At 40.2% G+C, this 25419-nt stretch overlaps 1 protein-coding gene across 1 annotated transcript; it reads left to right on the top strand.

Moving 5' to 3' along the window:
- Positions 1-1692: 1692 nt before the first annotated feature.
- On the top strand, positions 1693-24766 carry LOC306784477 (neuronal membrane glycoprotein M6-a-like). Its single transcript, XM_079278495.1, has 7 exons — positions 1693-1732; positions 10373-10565; positions 11035-11191; positions 12228-12381; positions 17190-17266; positions 17401-17466; positions 19586-24766. The coding sequence occupies exons 1-7, from the start codon at positions 1696-1698 to the stop codon at positions 19736-19738; spliced, it is 837 nt and encodes a 278-aa protein (XP_079134621.1). The 5' UTR covers positions 1693-1695; the 3' UTR covers positions 19739-24766.
- The last annotated feature ends 653 nt before the right edge of the window (positions 24767-25419 follow it).

Below are 25419 nucleotides of genomic sequence, written 5' to 3'. Positions count from 1 at the left end.
GTCCACACATTTCACTGACTAGAAGTAAACGTTTGCTGTAGTAGAGTACAGTAGTAAGTAATATTAATATTATAGGAGCAGCAGCAATAATGCTAGTGGCCCGAGTAGTGTCAGGACCAGTTTCATATTAAAGTGTTTCATATCACTACTGATGCCAGGACGATTCAGTTATTCATTTTATCAGGTTGATGATTAAAACAATTGTCCAAGAGGGGGTCAAATGGACCCAGTACCCTTTTTTAAGGATTGGACGGGCTAGTCCTCTGAAAGCCACAGATATTAGATTTGTTTACTTTTTTTATTTTGTCAGAGCAATTTATTTATTTATTGCTGTCGGAATGCAAAGAGAATTTCAACAAATATAACAAAAACTGCTTCTAAAATGAATTCCCTGCTTTAATTGTGCTCTTGACAAATAGTTTATTTAATATTTAGCTTGAAGTCAATTTAATGAACTTGATCATTCATTTGTATCTTGAAAACCAATTAATTTATTGTCGCTCACATTTAGTGGTAAATTGCTGTAATACGTTAATTACCTTCATGATAATAATCATTGCATTCAAAATCAGAATTCATTGAGTGAAAGATGCTGGTACTCATACGTATGTAGTTTTCTTCATATACTAATCATGAAAAATAAAAACTGAAAGTCACGCCTTAAACTGAAGACATCCGATGTCTTTGAAATGATCCTGTTGCCAGCTCTCAGTCTGCTGAGCTAATGGTAGCTTATGATTTCACAGAGAAAACAAGCTGCTTTTTTTATTGAAGTGGTCTTCTTAAAATGATCACTTTCATTTTGCTCTCTAACTTTAGCTGTTGGTCAGTACTGGGCTGGATTCAATCTTAATACCCTTTTGTGTTTTACTTGCATCTCTCTGAAGTTAAGTGCACAATGAATAGCCTGGTGAGAGTTGTACATGGCAGAGGTTTCTAGCTCTCAAAATGTATTCCTTTGTGATGGCTGAGAAACTTACACTTGTGGTACCTGTGTTTTCATCATGTGCTCACTGTACTACACACCATTTTAAGGGTTGCCTTGTTTGAGGGGTCCTCTTTGTTGTTGTCTTTCAGTGTATTTCGCTCAGAAGAGTCCCGCAATTGAATGGTGCTTTCAAGGTGTTCTCTCTAGTCTATGTGTGCTTTCTCTATGTGTCAGTATTTGCAATTCTTGATCTTATCTTATCAGTGAACCTTATTCACTTAGATTGAATACAGACGTACATCAACTAATTTACACTTTGTTTTTTTATTAAATGAAATGGGTTAACTCTTACCTGCCTCACACCTTGTTTTTAACGCTTCATTTTTTAAAATCTAATAATGTCCCAACAATGAAAATCGAATTTGTCTGAGTGTAAATGAAATAGCTTCATATCAAGAAAATTATATTGGTTTTTTTTCTGTTTTTGATACAAACATTATTTAAATCAATATCAGTACAGAAAGCTGAAGCTATAGATAATGAAAGAAACAGGATGATAGAAAAGCCCAAATAGGCAGTGTGAAGAGAGAGAGAGAGCAGAAAATTGAAACAGGGACTTCCCTGAGCCTCCATCATCTACAGGGAGATAAAAAAAAAATCACTCTCACACACAGCCTCCCACACACACACGCACACTGTGCTGAGAGCTAGCAAGGGGCTTTAAACAGCTTCACACTGTAGAGACAAAGGGACTGTAACTTGCCACAATGGAGGAAAACATGGATGAATCACAAAGCCAGAAAGGTAAGGCAGAAGACTCATTTGTTCATCTCATTTGTCTTTAATCAGCTGTGCCTTTTGTTCTGTTCATCCGTTCCTCTCGGTATCATGGGATTCCTTTGTGTGTGCAGTGGGCAGAGAGACAGAATACAGAATACATGTCCTGCAGTAGCAAAAAACAAGCAGAGATCTTTGTCTGTACATTTATTTGCCAAAATAGCCTGTTGTCCTAGAAGTGGGACGATAGGCTTTGAATTCTTAATCATACCATCTATATGTCTGCTCATGATAATATCACAGATTATATAAGCCTTTTTTGTTGTGCGTTGTTTTTTTTATGAAGGGATGCATAAATAAGCAGGTTGTTTGGGTTGAGGGTGAGCGGAGACGGCAGCCACTGGAGGGTTGGTGTTGTTTTGGAGTCTGTAGTGACAGATGGATGGACAGATGGACGGATGGACGGATGGATGTATGGATGGATGGCTGGGTGGATGGATGGATGGAGGAGTAGGTGGGAGTGGCAAGGTGGGGGAGGAGAGGGGTAGAAGAGTGTGGGCAAAAACCTTCCAAAAAAACAGCCAGGTTCAGTGATTGATGCCTGCATTGGGGTTTTCTTTGTTAGCCTTCATTGTTGATGCTCCACGCTTGTCTGAACGCCTTTCCCTCTCCTTTTTCCCTCGCTCTCCCTTTTTTCTGCCATCTGTGTCACTCCCTACCCCGTCCCTCCATTTTCTTCACATCTCTATCACTAGCCCTCTCCCTTTCTGTATTTCTTTTTTTCAGTCATTCTCATTCACTATATTTCTACATTCAGTCAGTCTCTCTGCCTTTTCAGGGCTCTGTCTCTTGTTTTCTCTGTCCACCTTTTTCTGTCTCTAACCCTCTATTTTGACTCCTCTCATGTTCACCATCTCACTGTGTCACTTCCCTCCCTCTCTTTCTCCACCCATTTTTTTTGCCAATTTCTAATCTCACACAATGAAACATAGAAGTAATCTCTTGCCGTATAGTTTTTTTCTTTGCCAAATAGCATATTCATATTTCTTATTGCATTGTATTGTTGTTGCTGTTGATGTTAAAAATGGGCGTGTCCATTTCCTTAATTTACCTTCAGTCTCAAATCGCTCATATTGTTGCTGCTTAAACTGATTCAGAAATGTAATCGAGGATGGATCTGTTTAATCGAAAATAAACAATTATTTGCATTTGTCACACTATTCACGTTTATTAACACTGTATCCATGGTAACACGGCTATTGGAATTGTATCCCGTTGTGTGATAGGCGGATTCATGTATTTTTCTCTGGAAGGAACCTGTTTTAGCCAATCACAAAGCCAGAGAGGGAGGCATGATGTTTCAAGCAAACGTGATTTTTTTATTACAGATACTTTTTCTTTTTTTTCTGTTCTTCCTATCTATTAGTTCCCATCCCACATCTGCGTCATTCTGTCCATCGTCATTGCTTTCTTTTTACACCCCCCCCCCATCTTCTCATTTTAATGAATGGGATGCGCACATCTGACAAAATACAGGTGTGTTTTCATGTGTGATGAACTAGACGACGAGGAGACATGGGGGAGTCTGTGAATCTAGGCAGAGATAGCGAGTGATGCCGAGCGGCTGATAGAGACATGAGGAGAGACGACAGCGCCATATGTTGTACACGGGCCTAATTTTAAACTGATGAATTACCTTGAATTTAGTATTTAATATCAATGTGAGATTGAATGTGATTTTCACATTTCTAATGCGGGGATGCACCGTTTTCCATCCAGAGAATGTGTGGAATTGGTTCTATGTCAGGGATCTGGTTCAGGTCTTAAATCAGTTCCACACAAGGCCAAACCCTTAATCTTGTGTCACAAATGGTCATCAGTTCTGTGCCCACGTGATCTTTGACATTTTAGGACAACTGTTTGTTTTAGGACAACTGTTTGCTGGCTAATATGATTAATAACAACAAATCATTTGTGCAAAGTGCAGAATTCTAAAGTCTGATTAGTCTCCTGATTATTACACACCATATCCATACGCCTTGCCAAAGTCGTATCATTTATTGTAGAAGTCAAACGGAAAACTGGCAGGAGTCATGCAACTGAAAGTGGACTTTGTGTATTCGCCTCGTATCCATTTCATTATTATGACCACTAATAGAAAGGAACTTAATGGACAGAGGAATAAGTCAATACAAATTGACTTGCAGGCCCACAGAGGGTGTGAGGGGTGAGGAGCACGGGAGAGAGAAAGAAGCAGAGGAGGAAGCCGTGGCAATAGTGCGCTCTGCTGCATCTCTCTGAAGATAATTTCATGACCTTTTATTGACATGAGAAATACAAAACTAGCTCATCAAAAGGTCCAATCTGCTCCCTGTGAGTGTATGACATTTACCGGTACACACTATGAGCAGCTGGCTAACTGGGCTGTATTATGACCAATAGTGGGTGGAAGAGGTTAACACAAATCTTGATAGCAGATCCGCCATCAGATCTTCATCATCAAGGCTCAAGGACCAAATATATGTAGGTGAGGAGTTGTGGTTGACCCTGTTGCTGGGTATGGTTGTTTTTTAGATGTTTACTTTGTTTTTTTAAATGCACAGAGAGAGAGAAACCTACACTACTCAATCAACCATAAAGGTGTGGCTTTGTGACACTCTGAGTAGCTGTGACACATTATGAGCTTGCGGTATACTGTATCTATACTTGTATTTGAATCGAGGGTTTCATCAGAGAATCCTATATCGTTGTCACAGAGGATGCTGTCATAGTGTCTCGGCAGCGCTTCCAGTTCGTCGATGGAGCTGCTCAAAAACATTATTCTGTGGATGAAAACATCACTTTAGTCTATCTCTCTGCCATTTGGCTTAAGGAGGGATTGGTTCCAATTCTCCAAGAACAATTTTAGTGGGGATTTGCCTTTTAACAGGAAAAATATCTTGCAAATGAATTGTCATTTAAATAGCTTTCTGTATTTTATTTATGTGAAATGGTGTTTCAGACTGTTCTGAATATTTGTGTTTTATGACAATGAAACTGGAATAAAAGTCAATGCAGAATGTCCCCTTTAAGTCACTTATTTATTGAGGTGTATTTATAGGTTTGTAAGTACACAGTCGACTCAGGTTCGATTGCAAAAGGATATTTTGGAAAACGGATACAGTTAAATACATGAAATACAACAACAAATATTGCAGACTTTATATTTCTGTTCACCATTTGTCAGGCTGTCGTCCGGCTGATTGTTTTCTGTTGTGAGCCAATTTTAAGAATGTCTTGGTGGAATATTTATGAACACTTGTAAATCAGAGTTTTGAGAGTTGAAATACAAGAAACCATCTATTGACTGTGATCAGTCACGAAACTGAAATGTAACTTGAAAAAAAGGATTTAGGAGAGAGCTGTGGAGGCACATAGAGGCACACCTTTAATACTCCTCAATGCATTCCATTGTTTTTTGTCTTAACTTCACCTACAAGGGAAACGCATAGTCCATCTAGAATGTTCAAGTTGTTTTTTTAAAATTACCCAATCATGATTACATGTCGCTTTGGCAGGTAGACATGAGCAGTACATGCCCATTCCATTTGTGTGCCCGCTGACAGTATCAGCTCATTAATGCTGTAATGCCTCCTGTTGACGGCCTGCTTGAGAATCTGTCTGTCTGTCTGAAACGCATCCATCACTGAAATGCGATTGGTCTCGCGAGTCACCGGGGCTTCCCCCTCCTACTGTCCCTTGTACAGCTGCTCTGTATCCTCTTTATGTTCGAGCAGTCATGAAAAAGAGGATGGTGCTGGGGCGGGCCTGCCTTCCTGCAAATATCACAGCCGACATTGTCATGAACAGAAAATAGGACGACGTCATCCTACATTTTTGCAAGGACACAGTGGGGAACTGGTGAAGACAGAGGACGGCTCTTGCTTGCTCGGCTATTGACTTGTTCTTCTCCTACAGTGATTTAAGCTGAACAATTTCTTGGTGATGAACCACTTATTCATCCAGTCAGCACTGTGTACTGATCTCCAGCTACTGTGAATGCAGGTGGAAAGCATCCGGCACAACAAATTATATCCAAATAAACGTTGATTGTAATGTTTAGTGCATTTAAAAATCAAACAATCTTGGCATGTCAAACAGGAACAGGATTTAAGATTTACATTTTTTTTATGGTGAAATATATCTCGCCAAATTATCGACTGGTTCCTTGGTTGCTTTGACAACTCAGGCTCTATGAGTGAGTGATGGATGAAGAGGCAAGGAGGGATTTGTTTGGCTGCTAATCATTTCAGGAGTCAATGCCAGCAGAGTCTACAGATAACATTTCCACAATCCACACAAAAGGACCTTCTCTAAATCTTCAGACTTGAACCAAACAGTATTCTCTGATTTGTTTTAATAATCTATTTTAATTTTTTCTGGGTTATACTCCATTGTGCTCAACTGCATCTCACTCGAAAGCCTGCAGTGGGGATGAACTTGTCATTTTCTGTTGGAACAGGCCTTTGACTGTTGAGTGCATCTTCATGCCACTGTATGTGTGTCTCTGATGTATGCGCTTGTGTGTGTAAGTGCGTGTGTGTGAGAGAGAGAGAGACCTCAGTAATCCTCTCTCAGAGCTATGACACAGTGATGCAGACAGACAGACAGACAGACACACACACACACACACACACACATACAGCAGTGCGTTAGACAATCAGGCTAGACAGCATCGGCCAAATTGCTTGCCAAATGAGCACCAAGTCTCAATGTGAAAGTATGAAAGCTTATTTGAGTGGGAAAATCTAGAAAAGAACTGTGTGCGTGAACCACTCCCAGATAACACACAGTGATCGGAAATGTCTTATGTCAAATGATTTGGTCAAATTTGGTCGTATAGATGGTTTTATATGGGAAAGACCATTGGATGATCAAAATCAAAAGGATGGATTTGTAAATATGTGAATATGAATTAAGTCCTGGTGGTGGTGGTACTAGATCAAATGAGGAATGATCCTCTGGAAACAATGACAACGCACACAGACCTGCACAGTCATAAACATGCAGATATGAAAATATTTATACGCAAGACACAAACACATTGCATGAAACCCTCTCTCTCAAAAAACAACATTCACACATGCCCGTAAAAACACATGATCACAATATCATCATTTTGCTCTCTATGCCTGCCCATCTGCCTCAGAGTTGTTGCTATGATGTGACTTGGATCTGATTCTTTATGAATCGCTTTTATGGCATTACAAACATGAAATGATTCAGGTGTGTGTAAAACAAACCATTATTAGAATGTGGCACGTGCACATTTTGGAAATTCTGAATCTAAAAATGGCACAAAATGGTACCTTCTTGCTGGACATAGCAGACATTTTTGTTCCTCCGTAACCGGCTCATATTTTGTAGAGAGGCACATTGAAATTGTACATTGATTGTTTCCACAAACTAAGACAATCGTGAAGCTGAAGGCTGACTTTGTGTTTATGTAAATAGATTTCTGTGCGTTCATTGCTGTGTTTGTGTGTGTGTGTCTGTGTGTGTGAAAATGTGCATTCGTGTGACTGTAATGCTTGCAGAGCCACACTGTTGCCATGACAATGCTACAGGCAAAGTGGGTCAGCAGGCTCCTGCCACACCCCTGTTGGCATGGCAACAAGGCTGGTCCATTAAACCTGAGCAGCACGATGACTCACGCACGCACGCACGCACACTCACACACGCACACACACACACACACACACACACACACACACACACACACACACACACACACACACAGACAACAGGGAGAGGGGGGTAGGAAAGCGTTGTTTGTGTGATTGTCTTTCTGTAGGATTGCTGCTCTGTCTATATGCAGGCTTCGGTGAGTCCGCATCGCTGCATGTGGGCTTATTTTAAAGACGGAGTGTGTGTTCAAGCTGATATGGATTTTTAAAGTCCAGAATGGAGACTTTTAAAGAAAGCAGTAACACCTGTCAAACAAGCAAAGCTAGCCCCAAAACATACCTCTCTTTTAACCATTATGTCGTCTGAATCAAAATGGAATCTCAAAATCACCCCCAATACACCACACAGCCTGATCTCACAAAAATATATGAAATGACCACCACAGCTAATTACGCGTAATTTTTTCACGGTAAAAAAATGCCAATGGAAAGTAAACAAGGATTCCTTTGGTGGACACACACATATTAAATGCATCCCCGTGACCATGCAATGCTCAGAGCTAGTGACGTAGTATAAACAGTGAGAAAGACTACTTATGGTGGGTGGGAGGGGGAGGGGAGGTGTATGGGTCAAATAAAGACAGGGCTTTCAACCAGAAGATGTGTTCCCGTCCCGAAGTGTTGTTGAGTTATTGTGAAGTTACGTTCGTGACATGTTTTACTGTACTTAGTTACTTTAAGCCCAGCCATGATGCTTTCTCCAAACCTAAGTGGTTTTATTGACTGAACCTAACATTTACATACTTATTTTAATCCCAACCTTGACGTTTTTCCAAAACTGTTTTGTTGTATAACTATAACATGAGTTATATTGCCTAAACCTAATGTTAAGCAATTTTAACACCACCACCCAGTATTGCGCTGTTAGGAGGTTGTGGTCATCTCACATGTTTTTGTGAGATCACCTTGATATTAGAAGAAACTACCAGTACTCTAAATCAATAGATCAAGAATCCTTGTGGAAAACCATTGATAGATGTATTTCTAGCTGTAAAATATTTTAAATAGTTTTCATTACACTTAAGATCATTTTTGGATTCAGCATCTGGCAGCGGATCTGTGTCTTAAAAGACGTCCACAGTGATTATACCAGTCAGATGTGATGGTTGTCACTTGATTAAACCCAACCCCAACCCTGCCTTCACCATGTAGTCTAATTCTCTCCTTTACATGCACATGCAAGGCAGATCAGCTCGTGAAATACAACAATCCGCATTGAATCTAATTATTTGTTACAGACCTATTGCAGTTAAGCTGGACACATCGTGTTAATGTGTGATTAAGTTACATAGTAAAAGAGTCTTACTGTGCCTCCTGCAAGATGGTATTTACCTGCCCTCATAACACAAAGTGCTTTATCTTGTTTTATATTGTATATATTTATTTAATGTCTTGTTTTAAATCGTCTTGTCTGAATGTTTTTATACACTTTTTAACTGTTGCTGCTGTACTGACTGATGAGTCGCCAACTTCATTTCGTTGTATGTTTTTACAATGACAATAAACATCCTTATCCTTATTACAGTAGCCATGTTTTCAAGAAAACACACATTCTAATAAAGATGGATATGTGGGTTGTTGATGTATTTGTGGACAGGGAACCTCTGCCCTGTAATGTGGCCTTTGCCCCTCACTATTCTAAAAGAGGACAGATTAGCCTTTATCTGGTTGCAACTGCAGCAAATGACAGTTGGAAAGGCAGCCACACAAGTGAAAATGTCTGCTTGAATCCAGTTGTTGGTGCATCATTCAAGGCCACTGCACAATTATAGAATGTTGCAGGCGGAGAACTCTATTTGATCACGTCAAGATATGCCAAACACAGCAGGATGGCATAGAAAAGACAAAGAGTGATCACAGGTACATCTTCATCAACACTGACTTAGGCTACATCCACACTAATACGTTTTCGCTTAACAACTGGGTTTTAAAAGAACAAATGATCTCCGTCCACACAGGCGTTTTAGCGTCGTTTGCGAAATGATTTCTGTCCGTACTAACAAGCCTGAAGATGAATATCACATGACTGTTTGCGTACACTGGGCATGCGAGTGCCGGTGAAGTGGATGGAATTTGTTTGAAATTATTTCAATAACTTCAACAGTAACATCACATTACATAAATTATCTGGTTGGTCTGGTTTCATCAGATTTTTTCAAAAGGATTCATTCATGGATGGGAAATGGTGCTCTAACCGCCTGTTAACTTCTCTAATAAGTGCCAGACAAGTGTAATTTAAAGAGCTTAGGGAGGCTCATGGATGTACTGTATGTATGTACTGGACACAGAGTAGAAAGTGATATTGATTGTCTCAGCTGACTCTGGGTAAGATGGCACCAGAACGTTGAAGTGTTGCAGCTGCCACAGATTGATGTATGTCTTTGCATTGTGTCAGCAGTAACTAAGTATGTATGTATACAAGCTTTGTGTGTTAATTAATATCAATGTATAGAGGAGATAAAGGCTCTAGGCTAAATCCAGATAATTATAAACATAAACTGATCATCAATAAATTCAAAATTTATGAATGCACTTCAGAATGCGGTTCGGACATGTTTTGTAATAATTGTTTCTCCATTGTCAATGGAGCTAAATCTTTAAGAGTAAAATTCATAGGGTGGTGCTTGTGTCATTGATTTGCATTACTTTCTCTACTTTGTTAGAAAGATCTGTTTTGATGTTGGTTGGTTTAATTTGTTCATTTGTAAGCTGTGTAACTCTCTCTGTTAATCCTTAAGGTCTTGTACTTACCTAATATCTTATATCTTACCTTATATCATTGTGTGTACTAACTATCAGCTTTCCGAATCATCTTATTTGTATATATTGACATTCTGTCGATTGCTATTCAGTTGCTGTTCAACTTTTATTTATTGATTTCATCATACTGTATGTTAAGATACTGCCAACCTTACAATTCTGTCTTTTTGTGAATGTCAAGGCTGCAAGGAGTGCTGTGAGCGATGTGTGGGAAGTCTGCCCTGGGCCTCTCTCATTGCTACCATTCTCCTCTACATGGGTGTGGCCTTGTTCTGTGGGTGTGGCCACGAGGCTTTGAGCGGCACCGTCACCATCCTTCAGAACTACTTTGAAGTCATCAGAGCCCCGGGAGAAACACTGGATGTGTTTACCATGTAAGTAACTTATTTTCCCCCTTTATTTCTCTGGAGGATTAAAGGACCTTACCTGTGGGTTTTCATGTTTTAGCATGATGACTTAATGATGATTTGCAAATTACATAGCATTCCACTCATGCCAAACGTATCTCATCATAGTTAGGATAGACTCATCACAGTCTAAAGAGTGTTTTTATTTCTCATCATTGTTATAAATGAAAATAAATAGTCACACAACTGTGAATGTAAGTTATCTAATCATACATGTTTTCCACTCAATATAAGAGGAAAAGTGCAAGTAGTCCCGCCCACTGCCTAAATCAACCCCCCAACCCAGATCCGGACTCATCTTCCATCTTTAATTATCATCTCTGACTTATATTATGCCTACAAATAACATTTCAAGATGCAGTGTAGCATGAAATAAACACATACTTATTAATCACTGGCACTGTGTTCTCTCACTGGCACTGTGTTCTCTCCACAGTATCGACATCCTGAAGTACATCATCTACGGCCTGGCAGCTGGATTCTTTGTGTTTGGAGTGCTGTTGCTGGTTGAGGGCTTTTTCACCACCGGAGCTATTCGGGATCTCTATGGGGAGTTCAAGATCACTGCCTGCGGACGCTGCCTGACTGCATTCGTAAGAGATCTTTGTAACCAGTGGATTTAATTTGATACAGTGGCATTTTAAATTCTATTGTTACACTTTCAGATAGAACGCTTTGAAACAAGATGTTTTTGGGTAGTTTGCAGTAACTGATCATTACTAATGGATAAGGATATGTATTCAAGTTTAAGGCTCGAAATAAACCTATATTTTATCCTATTTTTCCCATTTCCTATTATTTCCTATGTTTCCTTTGGTCAATAATTACCATGAAAAGACCAAAACCAACAGTGAAATGTTTAATCGCACTGACAAGTATTGTGGGTGAATCAAAGCCCTGGTAACTCTTCTTCCTCTGTGCCATAGAGCTCCATTGTTGTTAAAAACACATCAGTGTGCCACACTGTTGCACTGGGTGACATGTTACATCATTACCATGAACACAACCAAAGTAGTTTACTTTGACAATTCCACGTAAAGCATCCTGCTGCCACAAATACTCACTGGAGCACCAAATGTGGACTAAACTCAAAATAGTCCCCAACAAATGCACTGTCTCCTATTTGTTTAATTAAAAACTGCAACATTTTCAGGTTAAATCGGAGAAGGTATGCCTGATAATGAATTGTCATTCCTAAAAAGGCAATATCTTGTGATACACCCACATGTAGGTGACAGTTACATGCTGTAAATATTATTAATTTAAGAAACATGGAATCTCTACACCTATTCTCTATATAGAATTATGATATTTCAATAATGGGATAGGATAATAAATTGCAGTCAGTTGATTAAACTGGATTCTTAATTCAGTGCATATCATGAGTTTCCTCGGCCAACAAGTTACCGGTAAGTTGCAGTTTAAATCCATTTCTGGAGATCAATACTTGAAATAAGTTTTTTTGAAGTCACAGTGATTTTGACCTTTGACAACCAAAATTTTTTAAATGTTCATTGGGTTCATTTAAAAAACACGAGACATTTTTCACTGTTTTAGTTTAAAAAGCACATCACTGATGCAAAACACATCGTATTTGCCACTCATTATATCTTTTTTCTGTGTTTGCAGTTGATGTTCTTGGCCTACCTGTTCTTCCTAGTATGGCTTGGAGTGACAGCATTCACCAGCCTGCCGGTCTTCATGTACTTCAACGTTTGGTCCATGTGTCAGAACACCAGCTTGGTGGAGGGAGCCAACCTCTGCCTGGATCTGCGTCAGTTTGGTGTGTGCCACTCACTTCAGTTCAAAAGCATGGAGAGGACAGAAAAAAGCATCTATCTCTCTTGGCTTTTTGAGTTCAAGCTTGGTTAATAATGACCTGTTTTTGAGCATAATACTGTGCTGGTCTTGCCTGAGAAGTACTGGTGTCCATACAAATCTTTGTTGGATGATATCATTCAGATCACAACTACAAGTCATACATTTTGAAAGAAGCAATTATATTTCCTCCCTTTTGGGTTCATTAAAGTGAAAATGGTTTTCTTATCCACAGAAGTTGTTTCGAGTGCTAGTTAAATAGTGGTTCTCATAATCCTGGACACCAAATTTCCCCTGCAGTGACTGATTACTGACAGAACACATAGTACATTTGCCCTCCCACTTAGTGCAGGCAACTTACTTACTTACTACACACTATGTAAAAACCTCTGTGTGTGACAAAATTGCCACAAAAGTGCCACAATGAAGCCCAGAACTTTCCCATACTCAAAACTAATTAAACTGAACGAACCTGGACTTTATTAGTCGTCACAATGGAAATGATGTCGTGCAAAGTTGGCACAACTTCCTTTGTCCACCACGTGGCACTAGATGAGGCACAAGAAGCATTCATTACGTTGCTGTATCTGAAGTGTAAGCCATATAATATATTCATTTTATAAGAATGAGATGAAGTTTGTCACATAACGCAGATGTCTGTCTGCAATTAACTGGCGGGTAAGTGAATATTGGTATCTTGCTGTCCTGATTCCTGTGCTGTTATGAAGCATGTGAAGTTTGGGCCAGATTCAAGGTAGAACAGTCGAGTTACAACAGCTTGATGTTTAATGGTAAATCATGTAAAATGGCTGCAGACAGGAATAAACTGTTTTTGTGGCATTAGGTATTGGTCCTGATGGACCGCAGCCTCCTGCCAGAGGGAAGGGACTTAAACAGTGTGTGTCCACTCTTTCTTGACCGCCTCAGAGACCTGGAGGCAAACAAGTCGTGGAGGGATGGGAGATTCCAGCCAATCACCCTCTCAGCAGAGCGAATGATAGACTGCAGTCTGCCCTTGTCCTTGGCAGTGGCTGCAGTGTACCAGATGGTGATGGAGGAGGTGAGGATGGATTCAATGATGGCAGTGTAGAAGTGCACCATCATTGTCTTTGGCAGGTTGAATTTCTTCAGCTGCCTTAGGAAGTACATTCTCTGCTGAGCCTTCTTGGTGATGGAACTGATGTTCAGCTCCCACTTGAGGTACTGGGCAAAGATGGAGCCCAGGAAGCAGAAGGACTCCACAGTGGCAACCAGGGAGTCACACAGGGTCATAGGTGCAGATGGGGTTGCATTATTGCGGAAATCCACAACAATTTCGACTGTCTTTAGACTGCTCAAAGTTGCTTAGTCTGCACCAGTTCACCAGATGGTTAATCTCCCACCTGTAGGCAGATTCATCACCACCAGAGATGAGTCTAATGAGGGTGGTGTCATCAGCAAACTTCAGGTGCTGATGTTCCAAGATTTAGAGACGTGTTTCCCCAGCTTCACATGCTGTTTCCTGTCAGACAGGAAGTCTGTGATCCTCTTGTAGGTGGAGTCGGGCATGTGCAGCTGGGAGTGCTTGACCTGCAGCAGAGACAGGATTATGTTGTTGAAGACAGAGCTGAAGTCCACAAACAGGAACCTGGAGTCCAGATGCTGGCGGATGAAGTGAACGGCATATTGACTGCTTCATCTACAGACCTGTTGGCTTTGTAGGCAAACTGCAGGGGGTCCAGTAGTGGGTCAGTGAGGGTTTAGAGGCGAGACATAACAAGACACTCAAAAGGCTTCTTAACCACAGAGGTCAGGGTAACTGGCCTGTGGTCATTAAGTCTTATGATCCTTGGTTTTTTGAGGACATGGATGATGGTGAAGCATCATCTTGAAGCAGGGGAGTACATGGTATGTCTCCAATGAGGTGTTGAAAATATCTGCAAACACAGGAGACAGCTGATCAGCACAGTTTTTCAGGGTGGAGGGAGAGACAGAGTCTGGGCCGGCTGCTTTGCGGGGGTTCTGACTTTTAAACAGTCTTTTAGTGTCTCTCCAGAATAGAAAGAGTCGTCATTGTGGTGGGGGATAGGGGGCTCTGGGATGTATGGATGTGAGGAGCAGGCCCCTGCTGAGCTGGGGGAAGGGGACCTGGTGGTCTATAGCTGGTGGATGGAGTCATGGGGGATGGGGTCAGGACTGTCTCACTGTCTTTTAAAGCAACAGCAGTAAAACTTGTTCAGGTCGTTTGCCAGGTAGAGGTCATTTATGGAGTGGGGGCTTTAGTCTTGTAGTTGGTGATCTGTCTGAGACCTCTCCAGACAGAAGCAGAGTCACTTGCTGAGAGGTGTTGCAGTTTCTCAGAGTACTGTTGTTAAGCATCTCTGACCGCCTTGCTAAACCTGTATTTTGCATCTTTAAACCAGTCCTTGTCCCCACTCCTAAATGCCTGTTCTTTTTGCAACCTTAGCTATCTGAGTTTAGCTGTGAACCAGGGTTTGTCGTTGTTGTAACGCACCCTGGTTCTTGTTGGAACACAGCTGTCCTCACAGAAGCTGATGTATGACGTCACAGCCTCTGTGTACTCATCCAGACTGTTGGTAGCAGTCCTGAACACATCCCAGTCTGTACAGCCTAAACATGCCCAAAGATCCTCCATAGCTTCACTGGTCCACTGCTTTGATTTCTTCACGACTGTATGCAGGAATCAGATGGACCCTGACGTGGTCAGAGTGTCCGAGTGCAGCGTGAGGGATGGCGTGATAGGCCCAGCTTATTGTGATGTAACAGTGATCAAATTGTTCTCCTCTTTGGTTGAGCATTTGATAACCTGTCTGTATTTGGGGAGTTTATGAGTGAGGTTACCTTTGTTAAAGTCGCCAAGGACAATAACTTAAGAGTCCGGGTTGGTCCGCTCCACACACAGTATCTGTGCCTCCTACATGTTGGTCCGCGGTGGAATGTAAACACCACCCAGTATGAATGAAGCAAACTCACGGGGGGAGTAGAAGGGTTTGCAGTTTATGATAAAAGATTCCAAATCAGGAGAACAGTGCTGCAGAATCACTGTCGCGTCGTTACACAAGCCATTGTTGGCATAAGAATACATTCCTCCGCCGTTCACCCTGGACAGGTCGCCAGACTATTGCAGGGCTGACACAAAGAGACAAACATCCATTCACGCTCACCTTCACACCTACGGGCAATTTTAGAGTCAGCAATCAACCAAAGCTTTATGTCTTTGTGGGAGGAAGCCGGAGAACCTGGAGAGAACCTGGAGAGAACCCACGCTGGCACGGGGAGAACATGCAAACTCCACACCGACGCCCCTTTTGTAGTTCATTGCTCAATATCATCAAAGCGCAATGAGATATCAACATGCTTTCAACAACTTTTGATCAGCTTTGTCCAGTAATGATCCACAGCAAATTTAAGTAAAAAAGCAATCAGGCCGAGCAATTTGTATTGACCAGATTGGAATTCGGCAAATTTACTCTAAATTCAAAATGGCTGATTCCTGTTGGGTTTAGAGCAGTGTACATCTGCCTACTACATTTTATACATCTAGGTCAAGGTGAGGGCTGTTTCAGTGAAAATTTGTAGGTGCGCTATCGATGCCCCTTGCCACACCCAAGCACAAAAAGCATATCAGATACCATATTTTAGCTATTTTAAAGCATGTCAAGTTCCGTTCATTTATAAGCATCACTAGCCCCTCAAAAACAACTTTGTGTGAATGGCACACAATTGCAGCACGCCACAGCAACATAGTTCCATCAAAAATCACGAATTGAATAACTTTTCATCATGAAATTGTTAAGATCGTACTGCACGAATTTGGTGTTGATGTGATGGAATCTGTAGTTTGTTGAAGTACAACCTCTGTAAAAACAGTAAATGGGCAAAATGCCTAAAAATTGCCCAAATTGGCCCTCTTGGATTCAATTACAATGAAACTTGCACGGTATGTTTCAGGTCCTTACTATGTGCATATGTCTTGCAAATTTTGTTCCTTTTGAAGTTTATTGGTGACAATCTTCAAAATGCAATAAGATATCAAAACATCTGATCAGATCCAGGGTTCAGGAGAGTAGAATTGAATAGAAAAACTTGTTTTAAAAAAGAATTCTAAATAGCAGAAAATCTAGGACTTGAATGGTCCAATAGGCTTGTTTGTAGAGGACACGAAGCCGGACAGGTGTGCCACATTTCATGTCAATTGGACATGCAGTGTGAGGGGCGTAGACCTTCAAAGTTTGACTTTTGTAGGGGGCGCAATTGAGACATTTTTGATTATTTGTAGTCACAGCTCTGGCCACCATCTTGTTCTCCAGAGCGCCCACCAGAAGACACACACCAAGAGGCATTTTGTAGAGTATCTTGCAGCACTGTCCTCTACTGTCCAAAGTTTTTAACTGTAAATTGGCCTCCTGTCAGGAAACTAATAAATGTATTTGATAAACATTTCTCATGGATAATAATTACAACATTTCACCAGAATAAAATTGCTGGTTCATGAAGGTTTGGATTCAACACTGTGATCATTTTCAGGTCACTTTGAGTGCATTCCCACCAGCAGCACACTGTGGTCACACTGTACAGTTCCAGTGCAGTACCAGTGAATCATAAATGTCAGTCCATGTTATGAATTAAATTCCGATACTTGTTCAGAGCAGCAGGAAAATGATATCCAAAGGTTCTTCAGTATATTCAACAGCATTCTTGCAAAACAACAATGGGTGAAAAAGACGGCCAGAGTAATGAAGAATATGTGTTTCTAATATTTCTGTTCATCAGGAGTGGTGACCATCTCTGAGGAGAAGAAGGTGTGTACTGGTTCTGAGAAGTTCTTCAAGATGTGTGAATCCAATGAGGTAAGAAGACATGGAGAGACGTTTAAAGAAATTTGAAGTGATACAGATAGCAAATATAGATTTGTGACCTTTTTCAAAACAAAATGCAGAGAAATTTAAACTCAACCAAAAATGGCTTGTGTTGTGTGTTACAGCTGGACTTAACCTTCCATCTATTCGTGTGCACACTGGCAGGAGCAGGAGCTGCTGTCATCGCAATGGTGAGAACCATTATTCTCATATCTGACTGGCTATGGGCCTTGAGAACTAATTGCCACTGATTGGTATGGCCTCCAATGGTCAAATTACAATAGGAAGAAAATGCTCACAAAGCTCACTGAAACAGCTCTATACTCGAATATGTTAAAAAAAATTTTTTTTAATGTTCTGTCTTTTGATTTGCAGTTGTTCCCGACCACCGATAGTTTAGCCCTGTTCCCTTTCATAACCCATAAACCATTTGTCCTAGGTATTTGTGGAAGACATCAAGTTGTTGTAACTTGGCAATACCTTGTCTAATCTGCTCCAAATATCTAATGCTCAATCATATTCTCTCCCTTAAGTCATCTATAAGACAATTTTGAATTATAGTCATAGCGCCACCTACTGGCAACAGGAAGTTACAGGTTGTGTACTTTTACATCCTCCTAGCAGATCAGTCACATCCCTCTCAAATTTTGTCAGAAAAGCCTGAAGACCTTGATAGTGCTTCGTTGCAAAGATTGTAAGTAATTGTTGAACGGTGGTGGCTTGGCGGCTTGGGGAATTTTGAACCTTCGCCATGAACGAATAAACTGTAAAACATTACTCGAATCCACACGGTCAGATATTTTCCAAATTTCAGCTGTTTGATAAAACTCCAGGCCTGAATACATTGATAGGCCAATTTTGAATCGTAGTCATAGCGCCACCGACTGATAACTTGATGTACAATGATTCACCATTGTACATCAAGCTGTTGTTACTCGACTGTACTTGGTCAACTCTGCCCCAAACCGGACATGCTGGATAAGAATCATGCCTTGAGGACTACTACATGCCAATATTAACTCATTGTCATAATGTCACCTAATGGCAACCATGACCATATGCAGTATTTCAGAAATACAGTGGTCCAAAAACTGAGTTCTGCGGCACACCACCTGAAAGTTTTGAAAAAATGTGATTTACTTAAAATGATATACACCTTTATTCAAAAAGCATTTCACCTCTACTACTGGGTCCACACAATCTAAATTCACAGTCATCAGTTACTTTAAACAAGTCAACTACTAAGTAACAACAGAGCAAGAATACACACAATTTGAGGATGGTCTGATGGTCGCCGTATCTGCAGCAAGCTAATATTAGCTGATGATACCTAAGTGTACTCGGGCCTGCTGCCTTGGCTCTTGAGTTGGCCAAACGTGACCAGATCTCTGCCTCAAGTCTACAACTCTAACACAAATGCTTGTTGATACCATGAGGGATTATTTTTAGCTGCAGGGTGAAAGAATGCTAAAATGGAGTTATTTTTGTCCAGAAGTGGGCTGAGCAGCATTAGTGTGGTTAGGTTGTGCAGCTTAAAGATGGATTTATGGGACAGTGATTTCTCCCCCTCTTTCTTTCCCTCTCATTTATCTACCTTTTATACAGCCCAATTGATCTCACTCCTAACCAAGTTAGGGTTTGCCATCTACTGGGAGAAGAGCAACCCTCTCTTTTATCTACCACCCCCATCAGGGCACCCTAAAGATTGTTGTTGATGCAATTCAATAAACATGTGAAAATATGCACCTGGTGGTGGGATGGCAACAGGAAGATCTAAAAAGACTAAAACAAAGTGGTCAATGTAATAAAGTTCCTTTTGTTGTGAACTTTGATTGACATTTCATAGTCTCTTGTTAATTGGCAAGTGATGCCAATCACCCGACTTTTCTATCATTGCTGTTCGTACAAAACAGCTAAGTTTCTTTTTGTATAAAAGCAAAAAAAGTACTGTGACCATGGACAGCATATAGTATATATAGTACATAAGATATACCATTGGTATGTAGTTTGAATTTTGCGTGCTATTGCTGTTTAGTGGTAAGAGTGATGGAATACATTTAAAAGAGATTTGCAGACATTTTCTCCAAAATAATAAAAATTGTACTACCGGTACATGCACCTGGTAGAATTATCATTGTGTCCACACACCTAGTATCTATTGTTTAAGCAGACTTAGTCCAAACTTTATCTGTATCTCATTGTACCATTTGGACTAAAGGTGTCAGTATATGCAAAACAAACTAGAGGTTTGTTTTCTGGTTTACTTCATATGCACTTGAATCACCCTTGGCTTTTCCTCTCCTCCTTCAGGTCCATTTCCTGATGGCTCTAGCTGCTAACTGGGGCTATCTGAAGGACGCTAGCCGGATCCAGAAGTATGAGGACATCAAATCGAAGGAGGAGCAGGAGCTGCATGACATCCACTCCACACGCTCCAAAGAACGTCTCAATGCCTACACATAAACACACCCTTACGAGAGAAACAACACACACACACAAGCTGATATACACACACAAACACACAGACACACACAGGGCCTGACAAAAGCCTAAGGATAGCAGAAACATACAGTACACACATGAAAGAAAGAACGACAACACAAACATACATTCAAAGACACAAATTAGGACTTTATTAGGCAGAATTCATTTGATGACATAAAAATAATGAAAACACACAAAAACCATGCAGTAGATCATTGGCTCAGGTGATCTGTGCTAACACTTTAGCATCCGCTCTGTTGGTTTGCCTCATACTTATAATAACCCTGACTTTGACTTTTGAGTGAAGTCTGTACCATTACCTTAAAAAGTGAAAACAAGCACAGAACAAACCCTCATCAGAGGAAGTGGTGCTGGTGATGGCAGATTGCATACTGCTAAAAGTCACCGATCAGAAGCTCCATCATCACGTGATCGCACAATTCAAATTGTTCTAAATAGGAAGCCTGGCAATATTGACTTTAAAGAGTTCATTATACTTCGCTCTGAAGTCATGAAGGCCTAAGTTTACCAGCGCTGGCCTCTGCCTTTTTGAGCCCTAAGCTTGCCTTCATCTTCAATTCCCCAAAGTAGCTTTGCAGTGTGTGAATGGGCAGATCAATCAACTGGAAAACTACAAAATAATTTGTTAAACAAAACAAGTACAGTGTGTGCATAATATAGCACAAGAAACATACAAGATATTGCAGAAAGAAACAATGATGACCAGAAGAACCCAAAGATTTTTTTTATTTGAATTCACTTGTTTGTGGTCTTAAACATCTAATTCGTTTGAGCCACCTTTGCCTTTTTCTTTTAAAAACAAATGCAAATATTATGCTAAAAGGTTGGTATTTTCTTGGTGTCAACCTCGGTCACCATGGTGATCATCATAGCTTGCTGCAGAACTGCTATGAGTTGTTAGCATGGCACACTAAAGTCAACAATCTACAGCAGACACAAGGCGGAGTTAAGTGTCTATGAGCTCACCCCGTAATGTGGGGGCCGTTCAAAAGGGCGATGTTACTGTATCTCCCCAACAGCATCAAAATGTGCAGTACAGACATACAGAATTCATCCACACAGACACACACACACACACACACACACACACATACCGTAGATGTGGCTGAATGGTCGGTGTTGTGCAGGCAGTGTTGTATGTTGTTGTCATGCTGTGTCGTGTCGTTTCACCACATTATGATGACTGGTATTGCAGAGAAATATGGTCCCCAAGGAAATGTGTACCTCCCAGGTACAAATGGGTCGCTTTGATACGTTTTCCTTTCCTCCCCTTCTCTTTTTGACTCATTTTCCCTGCAACCCTACCAATCCTCTTTCTCTGTGTGCCCCTGTTCACCTTAAAGCCCAGTTTGATTAGTTGTTCCACATATCCTTGTTCCGCATACTGACCGGTATATGTTCCACAAGTAGCCATTTGTGGTGCAGGGGGTTGGGTTTTTGAAATTAAATGCAGACTTAATAGTTCATTGTAATATTAATAATGAAACCATATGCTGATTGAGAAAAAGAACCTCAAATGAAGATGATGTCAAAATTATCTCATTGTCCAAATCCCCCAAATATTGCTTTATTTGTACTCTATGTGGTATGTGAGGCTTCTTAAGGTCACTTGAACTTTCGGAGTAAAACCACCTACAATGCCATTGGGGATCTCAAAGAGACCATTTAAAACATCTAATGGAACAGGGCTTTGTGTTCTTCCCCCTTTCATCCCAGTTTGTATAAGCTGACGATTTGTCCTCAGAAACAGCACACCTTATCAGCATTAAGTCTTTTAAAAAGTGGCATGTTCTCATCAGTCTGATAAACAATGTTTTGTTTCTCACTTTTTAAAATGTTGCCACATTTTTTACCAGTAATATCTATGTATAATATTAGCCTTGTATTTTCTTCAAATGGGGCAGGTGTAGGGTGACATCACTTTCACATTTTTATGTAACGATGCTGTGTTTCAGTGGTTCTGCACACATACAAATACGCACAAACACACATACACATGCGTATACACCAAACGTCTTCTCGAGAGTTTCAATTCTCTCATTAATATTTTCTTTTTTATATCTTTCTCTCACAAGCCCTAATATACGACGGCATATCAGGGCCATTTTAGGTAAAAAATGATAATAATTACGGAGAGGGGGAGGGTGGTAATAGTCTGACAAAATAGTCAAAATATCCAAGATTAAAGTTGTAAATTCATGAGGAAAAAAAGGATATTCTGTGAGATTTAAAGTGGCAAATTTACGAGAAAATAGTTATAGACATGTTTTCTTTCTTTCTGTCTTTTATAAACATGAATAAATGCTAATATTGTAAAAGTTAGAGGAAAGTAGAGACAACACATTCTATCTTTGACTACACAAAGGTGTGTGTCTTTTAATTCGCCACTTGATTCTCAGAGAATATTCAATTCCATTTTTTTCTCATAAATGTTCTAATTTTATCTCAGAAATTCTTAGTTCTTTCTCGGAATATCACCCCCTCCCCAGGCTCCACAATCATTCTAATGTTTATTACCTTCAATGGCCCTAATGCACCGTCCTACTAATGTGAACAAAACAACCATTTATTTACGAGTTGAATTTTAAAAAGAATCGCTGAAAGGAATTCTGGGTGGTGTTTTGGTTGTGTAGCAGTGGCATCATTGAAGGTTGTAAAGGTTGAGCTCTGAGCAGGAGGTTTTTCAAGATAGAGGCTCAATGTCCCGCTTTCCCTCTTATGAAGAGTTTGTGAGTGTTTGAAATGGATAGGATGGAGTGCTGTAACTTGAGAGTTGGGAACACTGACTTATAAAAAGAAGAAGGTCTGGAGGGGCTGAGGGAACCAGGAACAAAGAGATACAACTCACCATTAGTGGCTGCAGGGATTGATTCTACTGGAGTAGTGGTAATGGGAATGAAGACCGAGGTGAATGAAGTCCCAGCTAATAAGCCCATGGTTTCCCGTAGGAATGGTTGACTTTACTGGATAGGTTTGTGGTTTTAGGAATGTTCCCAGTCTATATTTGGTGTCTCATTTACCTCCACATGTGCTTTCATACTTGATGCTGCATACTATTTGTTTTATATCAGCAGAACTACACCTGCTGTGATGAGACTTTAACTAACCTGCTTCAATTTGATCTCAAAGTTGGGGGTTTTAAAAATGATCAACTGAAATATCACCATGATTCTGAATGAGTTTGTGATTTGTGATGTCCTGGTTCTAGCTGTGAAGGGATGATTCTCTATCTGCCAGTAGAGATGACTGAGAGGGAATTCACTTTATCCTCAGAATGATTACGGTGCTGATGATGATGATGGTTATAGTGTTGATGACATAAGTAATTGAGGGGTTTGATTTGACGAGACTACCAGCACGCACGCACACACACACAGACACACACACACACACGCTCCACCACCGCCATTACTCTGAGCCGAAATTCATCTGCCTTTTACTTTTCACCTGTTACATTTCACTATTTTACTATCAACTTTTAATCTTTGAGACTTTTTAAATGTGAAATCATTTATTTCAAAAGAAAGTAAATGTGTTTTTTTGTTGTTTTTGTGGTCAGTATTAAGCACTGTACCTACATTAACTCTGTAAAAAGATATACATATATGTGAAACAGTTGAGGTGAGCAGCCGGGAGAATGATTTCCTGCTGGTTGAGTCTGGAGGAGGCCGTTGAGTCCCAATGTATTGAGCCTCTACTCCCGAAGAGAGCTGCTTTTACACACACATGAAAGTATTTGCAACACAATGGTTATCGAAAGGTAGAAAGAGTAAACTATTATGTAAAAAACAGATGTGTGCCAGAAATCCGTATAAGTAGTGGATATATTGGCTAATTTAAAGGTAGCATGAACATTAAAATATCTAAAAATAATACTTATCGGATAATGTGCTACAATATTTAAAAAAAATACTCACAATGTTATTTGCAGAAAAAGAGGTTTTAAAAAAATGTAAAAACACCTGTAGAGTCTTTCAAAATTGGTCACAAGATGGCACCTCAGACTAATAGAAATGCGTGTGGGTTGTTTTTTATCATTCGACCCAAAAAGCAAATCAGAATGCTGTGTTTACAAATCGCAACAGACATATCCTTCTAATCCTGCCTTTAAGTTGGTAATAGTGAAGCCGAACCTGAGGTGTCACACTTACAGATGCCAAACTGATGGACATAGCCAGGCAACAACACATGCAATAACACATTTAGTGGCTGAGTGTCCATACAGGCACTAGTTTTGCTTCTCTTGGGCTTTTCTCCCAAACCGTGTGGAATGTAATTTCTTCCAGCATTATTTTGGTAAAACACAGTTGGAACCCGGTTCTTTGTGTTGTGTAAATGCAGCTGAAATTGACCAAAAAAAACAAAAAAAACAAAACAATTACCATCAGTGTCAAGGAAGGGAGACTCCACCAGACTCGTCTCTTGTTCAGGTGTGTCTTGGCTGCATACAGTCAGTATTTTTAAGGGTCTAGTTTTACAGTAACAGTATTCTATCATTTCATTGCCTGACAATGGATGTTTTGTCAGTGTTTTTAACTTCAGATAAATGAAAAAAGTTTTTTGTGCACTTATTGAACATTTTGAGCTCTCTCTTTCTCTTTCTCTCTTTCTTTCTCTCTCTTTCTCTCTGCCTCTTTCTCACTCTCTGCCTCTCTCTCTCTCTCTCTTCCTCTCTCTCCCTGCCTCTCTCTCTCTCTCTCTCTCGTCCTCTCTCTCTCTATCTGCCTCTCTCTGCCTCTCTCTTATTCTTGGTGTGTAAGTGCATTGAGATCCCCATTGTGGGACCTGTGTATAGTCTTGCATTGGTTATTATCTGAAGACATAACAATGATGAAAACAAATGAATTCATAATAATGAATACACAGTAATGTTATTCTAGGTATATATATATATAAAAAAAGACAATGAATCTAGTTGTTGTTTGTGGCATGGTTATGCATTCAATGGTCATAATTTCAATGATTAAAACAATACAAAAAACATTATTTTCCACTGGCGTTGTTCTCCTGTTTTTGTTTTGTTTTCCACTTTCTTTAGCGGGCAGCATTGCAGTTCTTGTTACTAATGGTGTTGCTCAGCTTGCCTGCTCAGTTGTTTACCACCAGAGCAATATATTGTAGCAGTTTGACGAAATCAAGATGTAAACGAGAAATCCACACGGTAAATTTCTGGCGTACATGTGCATGAATCAATGGTTGCAAGTCTTAAGTGATATGATCGTATTCTTTAATGCTTATCTTGCTCTGGCCACCTATTATTTCCTCATTCTGGCCATTTACACAGCTCTGGATGTCCAATTCCCATTATTTTTTTGGACCATATTTGAATTCAAAAGTTACCCAGGTTGGGTTTCCCATGGGCCACTGATTCATAAGTAAAGCTCCATGGAACCTATAGGAGCAAGCACAGTCTGCCCAGCTCTCACAGCCAAATCAACATCTGTAATAGATGCTAAGACCAAATAATATTTCAGGTCACTTAAGAAGTCTATTTATATCTGCACAATCACATTTGAAGGTGATTTCAAATTTCACATTTCCCGACTTTTTGTACCTCATTCTGAATGCTTACTTGCAAGCTTTATCTGATTCTCTCCATTTTTGTACAAATCTGTGCCAACAATTAATTAACGAGGTAA

This window comes from Melanostigma gelatinosum (genome assembly GCF_949748355.1).
Source record: "Melanostigma gelatinosum genome assembly, chromosome: 11".
In the NCBI taxonomy this organism is placed as follows: domain Eukaryota; kingdom Metazoa; phylum Chordata; class Actinopteri; order Perciformes; family Zoarcidae; genus Melanostigma; species Melanostigma gelatinosum.
This window is presented reverse-complemented; position numbering and strand designations above follow the sequence as displayed.

Coding starts and splice junctions, on each gene's coding strand:
- LOC306784477 (XM_079278495.1), top strand. CDS start 1,696: ATGGAGGAAAACATGGATGAATCACAAAGCCAGAAAG. Junction 1,733..10,372: donor TGAATCACAAAGCCAGAAAG/GTAAGGCAGAAG, acceptor GTGAATGTCAAG/GCTGCAAGGAGTGCTGTGAG. Junction 10,566..11,034: donor ACACTGGATGTGTTTACCAT/GTAAGTAACTTA, acceptor TTCTCTCCACAG/TATCGACATCCTGAAGTACA.